Below are 5,419 nucleotides of genomic sequence, written 5' to 3'. Positions count from 1 at the left end.
GTCGGCAGACCAGCGAGGACCCCCGGATCTCAGGCGCGAGGAAGACAATCAGGCTATGGCGAGCTTGACGACGGCGAGCGTGATGACGGCGGCCGTACCTACAGTGCGCCTCCCAAAATTGGAAATACCACGGTACGACGGAAACTACCTTAAGTGGCAAACCTTCTGGGGACAATTCAAGACAGCGATCCACTCCAGAAAGGACATTGGAAAATTGGATAAGTTTGTTTTTCTTAGAAGTTATTTAGAAGGGAAGGCCGCTAGGGCCATAGCTGGCTTAGCTACCTCGGAGGAAAATTATGACGCGGCCATCGAGCTCATTCAGGATAGATTCGGGAGACCGGAGCTTATTATCGGTAAACATAAGAACAATCTCATACAATTAAAACCAGTTTCGAACTCTAATGACATTCAGGCTTTAAAAGATCTGTATGATTCTTGCGAGGTAGAAGTACGAAGCCTAGAGGCATTGGATGTAAATGTTGAGAATTACGGTAGTTTCTTAGTGCATCTTATCGGCGGGTTACTACCGGAAGACATTGTATTAGCTTTTGGTAGAAGTCAGGTTCATAAGCGATCAGAATAGGAATACAGAAATTTATTAAGTTATGTCCAAACCGAAATTGCATGTATGGAAAGAGCGCGCTCCCTTAAAGAACTGATCCTCAATCTAGAAATGTCCGGGATAGACCAAATTATCAAAATAGTAACTATGGCCCTAGATCCGTAAGATTGAATAACAATAATAAGAGCGGCTTGCCTACGGCAGCGTCCTTGAGGGTAGGGGTCGACCATAAAATGTCTAATGTCAGAAATTGCCCATTTTGTGAAAGCGCGGATCATCTCCCACACCTGTGCGACAAAAGTGTTACGGAGCGCAGGGATGTTATTTTGAACAAGCGGCTATGTTTTATATGTTTAAAGGGTGGTCATATGGCGGGAAATTGCCATCAAAGATGGCGTAAATGTAGATTTGGCGGTAGGAAACACCACCCGGCGGTATGCGTCAGCAACCAAAATAGTGCCCCTAAACCGCCGATCAACCCCACGGGAGGAACGGCCGTAACCAGCGCGTGCGTCGAACGGCCCAAGAAAGAGGTACTACTACAAACAGCGCGAGTGTTAGTAACCGATACGAGAGGAGAAACATTAAAGTCACGCGTGTTTTTTGACAGCGGTAGTCAAGTTAGTTTCATCGGCGAAAGTCTGTCGCGAAGGCTTAATCTCGAGGTCCTCGGCGAAGAGACCGTAGACGTGCATCGGTTCGAAGGCGGGTCACCTATTCGGTACAGGCGTAAAATCATGCGGGTAAATTTGAGCAACATCCGTTTTCCGGAAAAGCGGCATTCCATCGTCGCGTTGGAAGCGCGAAACATCTGTAACGCCAAATTTAATTCGCCGCCATCAGATGTTATCGAAGAAATGACCAAGCGCGGTCTACAACTCTCGGATGCGGACGTATCAGCGCTCGGGGTTCAGGAAGACACCCCCATCGAAATTTTAATCGGTACGGATTACCTGTGGTACATCATCAATGACCAGGAGACGGAAAGATTAGGACCGGGTCTCGTCGCTTCGAATTCGCTCTTCGGGTGGACCATCAACGGCCCGACTAACTCCACAGCGCCTTCTATCGGGGTCAATTGCGTAACGGTAATGCGGATAAGCATTGACGAAGGGCAACTCTCCTCTCAATTGCGCTCGTTCTGGGAGCTGGACGCACTCGGTATTGAAGACAAGTCCACCAATCAATCGGAAGAAAATGAACAAACGATGCTGGCTTTCGAGAACTCAATCACCCAGAAAGATGGTAGATATCAAGTGGCGCTGCCCTGGAAGGACAACGTTGGAAAAATGGGCGACAACTTCGAAGTAGCCAGTCGTCGAACGCGGAATCTACTCACGAAACTGAAAGCGAACCCCAGCGTATTCAAAAATTACAATAAGGTCATGACGGAGCAGATCAAAACTGGAATCGTGGAAAAGGTTCCAGAAAGCGAAGTAATTCCTCCAGCGGGGAGGCCAGTTTATTACCTTCCTAACAGAGCGGTACTACGGGAGGGAAGCCTTACAACCAAGCTCCGGATTGTTTATGACCCGTCCTGCTTTGCAAAAGGTACATTGCCATTAAACGATTGCGTAAAATCGGGACCGAATCTCTTACCAAAAATGTTCGAAATCTTGGTCAGGTTTCGAGAGAAGAAAATTGCGGTAATAGCCGATGTCGAAAAGGCTTTCTATCAAATAAGCATCGCGCCGGAAGATCGGGACGCGCTCCGATTTTTGTGGATTACATTGGAACCGAATCAGGGAAAACAAGAGCTTGAGATCTATCGACTAAAGAGAGTGCATTCGGGGTAAATGCGAGCCCCTTTCTGCTTTCAGCGACCATCAGGCATCACGTTCAAGGCTACAAGGAGAAATATCCTATCACCAGCGAAGCAATTCTCCGAGAAATATACATGGACGATTTTCTATCGGGTTCGGACAACGTCGAGAACGCCTATAAACTGTCAAACGAAGCGGGAACTATTTTTTCGGAAGCTGGTATGACGCTACGGAAGTGGAGGAGTAACTCCGCGGAGTTACTAGAGCGCCTTGGGGTTAGTAACGATGAAAGCCAGGGCTCCCAGGAAAAATCAACCAAAGTTTTGTGACTCTCTTGGAACGAAGATAATGACGTTTTGCATTTTGATCACAGCGCATTAACGGAGTTTTTAGTCGATCGGAAGAATACCAAAAGGTGGGTCTTGAAAGCGGTAGCGAGGGTGTTCGACCCTTTGGGCTTCCTGGCGCCTTTCGTTATGAAGGCTAAATTTATCATTCAAGAACTTTGGGCAGAAAAGAGCGAAGGGGATAAAAAACAGAAGCAGATCATCGCGTGGGATGACGAACTGCTACCGGAATTGTCCGAAAGATACAATAATTGGTGCGAGGACCTCCAAAATTTTCGACTAATTAAAATTCGTCGACACATTTTTGATGGAAAGCTGGAAGAAGTAGCCCCAGAGCTACACGTATTTGTTGACGCGAGCGAGAAAGGTTACGCCGCGGTCACCTACGTCCGGTACCGGGAGCATGGCGGGAGAGTTCGTACTGCCCTCATCGCATCGAAGGGCCGAGTTGCGCCATTGGAAAAGAAATTAACCTTACCTAGGCTTGAATTGATGGGCGCCCTTATCGGATCTCGTCTCGCAAACGTTTTCCGGTAAATTCGAGCATATACGGTTTTACACGGATTCGACGATTGTACTGAGATGGATCAGGGTAAAAGAAATTCATCAATTAACGGATCCTCTGAATTGGAGACATTGCGAAGGGAAAACCAACCCGGCAGACTTGCCGACAAGAGGGAAATCGCTATTGGAGTTATCTAAAAGTCAACTATGGTGGTTCGGGCCAGATTGGTTTGTAAGCGGTGGAGAACTCACTTCGGGAATTCAGAGCGGAAAAATGGATACCAAATTAGCGGAAAAGGAGTTAAGGGCGACCTACAGGGAAGCAATCCAAGCCGTTTGCCTCATTCAAAATTCTATTGGTCCAGTACTGGAGCTGGTCCGATACAGCGCGTTAAAGGTTGTTTTAAGAATCACGGCTTGGATAAGAAGATTTGTAAAAATTGCTACGAAGAAGCGACCGAGAGGACCTCTGTCGCCGATCGAAGCGGAGGAGACGATAGAGGTGGAGGAATATTGGGTCCGAGTCGTCCAAGAGCAATCGTACGCGGATGAAATGGCTAATTTAACAAATCAAAAACCAGTCCGGAGGGAGTCGTCTCTTTTAACTCTCCAGCCACAGCTAGACGAAAAGGGAATCATGCGCCTAGGAGGGCGCTTGACAGGAGACAATTTCACCGACAGGGAGAAGCATCCTCGTATTGTAGCGCCCAATCATCGTTTCTCAGAGCTATTGGTCAAGCACCATCACGAGCGGTTGATGCACGGCGGAGTAAATGACACCTTGGTCGAAATAAGAGAAAATTATTGGATTCCCCGAGCGAGGCAACTGACTAAAAGGGTCATACGTGATTGTCCCGTCTGCAAGAAGTTCAAGTCCAAGCCTTCCAGCGTCGTCATAGCGCCCCTACCTACCACACGGACTACTCCGGGGCCACCATTTGAATTTACGGGAACAGATTTCGCGGGTCCCCTCTACTCGAAGGACACGAACAAATGTTACGTGGCGCTTTTCACGTGCGGGGTAACGCGCGCTATACATTTAGAGCTGGTGTCGGATTTATTTCATTTCACGGCGCGGAATAATTCGGGTTATGTACAGTGATAACACGATGACCTTCAAAAGAGCGGACGCCGACTTAGCCAAATTGTTTGAAAATATCCGGAGTCCGGAAGTTTTGAATTTTTTCGGTGCTCACAAAATTTCGTGGCGGTACATCGCTGATCGCGCCGCCTGGTGGGGTGGTTTTTGGAAGCGTCTCGTGCGCTCTGTTAAGGTAGCTCTCAGAAATGTGCTCGGAAAATCTAGATTGAACTTTGAAGAAATTCCAACTGTACTAACTGAAATTGAAGCGACTATTAATTCTCGCCCACTCACCTTTGTTTACGGGGACGCTAATGAGCCAATACCTTTAACCCCCGCCCATTTCTTAGTGGGTCGTAGGTTGACCGTTCTACCTTCTCAGGTTTTCCGGAAAAACGAACATTTAAACCCCAAAGAGGAACAATTAAAAATTCGGTTAAAACACCGTCAAAGTTTGTCAGATCAATTTTGGGCTAAATGGAAACATAATTATTTGTTAGAGCTGCCTTCCGCGCACAATATTGGAAAATGTAAACCTACAAAAGAGTTAAAAATTGGTGATTTTGTTTTAATTGAGGAGCCTAAGCTACCTCGTCTAATGTGGAGATATGGTTTAGTTGATGAGTTTGGTAAAGGGATTAGATCATGCATGGTCAGGTTACCAAATGGAACTAGGATTAAACGGCCTGTTCATATGTTGTACCATATCGAGTATTAGTCTTTAATTTTTTGTTTTTATATTATCTTGGCCATTCTGGTCAAGGGCGGGAGTCTGTTAAAAATTAATTTCATGCCCCACTTCTTGTAAATAAAAATTAATTAACCCATTGTTTAATTGCATTACGTTTAAGTGTATATAATTGTCAGTGTGTAAATTTTGTCATTTGTATTTCATTCTTGTAATTGCATTTTAGTTTTATATTTTTCAAGTTTCATTTCATTGGTGTAATTTTGTATTTTTGTTAACTGTATTTTTTCACGTTGGAAATCCGTTTCAGAAGACCTCGGATTTTCCATCGCGTCAGGCTATTGTTGGGGTCCCAATCCTTTTTCGACGTCTCGGTTTCGGAATGTTGGGAAACATTTCTATGGATCTTGACCAATGGGAGCGCGGAGTAGCCTCGCTGCCCAAAATTCCGTTTTGTTGTAAAAATTAGCC

General features: G+C 45.9%; 2 protein-coding genes across 2 annotated transcripts; both read left to right on the top strand.

Moving 5' to 3' along the window:
• The first annotated feature begins 798 nt into the window (after positions 1-798).
• Positions 799-2,361, top strand: LOC149957343 (uncharacterized). Its single transcript, XM_090166981.1, has one exon. The coding sequence runs from the start codon at positions 799-801 to the stop codon at positions 2,359-2,361; it is 1,563 nt and encodes a 520-aa protein (XP_090023107.1).
• A 101-nt stretch (positions 2,362-2,462) lies between these two features.
• LOC149957342 (uncharacterized) lies at positions 2,463-4,281 on the top strand. The gene is made up of 3 exons (XM_090166980.1): positions 2,463-2,653; positions 2,702-3,208; positions 3,267-4,281. The coding sequence occupies exons 1-3, from the start codon at positions 2,463-2,465 to the stop codon at positions 4,279-4,281; spliced, it is 1,713 nt and encodes a 570-aa protein (XP_090023106.1).
• Positions 4,282-5,419: the final 1,138 nt, after the last annotated feature.

The sequence above is a fragment of the Leiobunum rupestre genome, chromosome 2 (genome assembly GCF_980474605.1).
Source record: "Leiobunum rupestre chromosome 2, qqLeiRupe1.1.hap1, whole genome shotgun sequence".
Classification (NCBI taxonomy): Eukaryota; Metazoa; Arthropoda; class Arachnida; order Opiliones; family Sclerosomatidae; genus Leiobunum; species Leiobunum rupestre.
The sequence above is the reverse complement of the archived record's forward strand: the minus strand, read 5'-3'. Positions and strand labels throughout refer to the sequence as shown.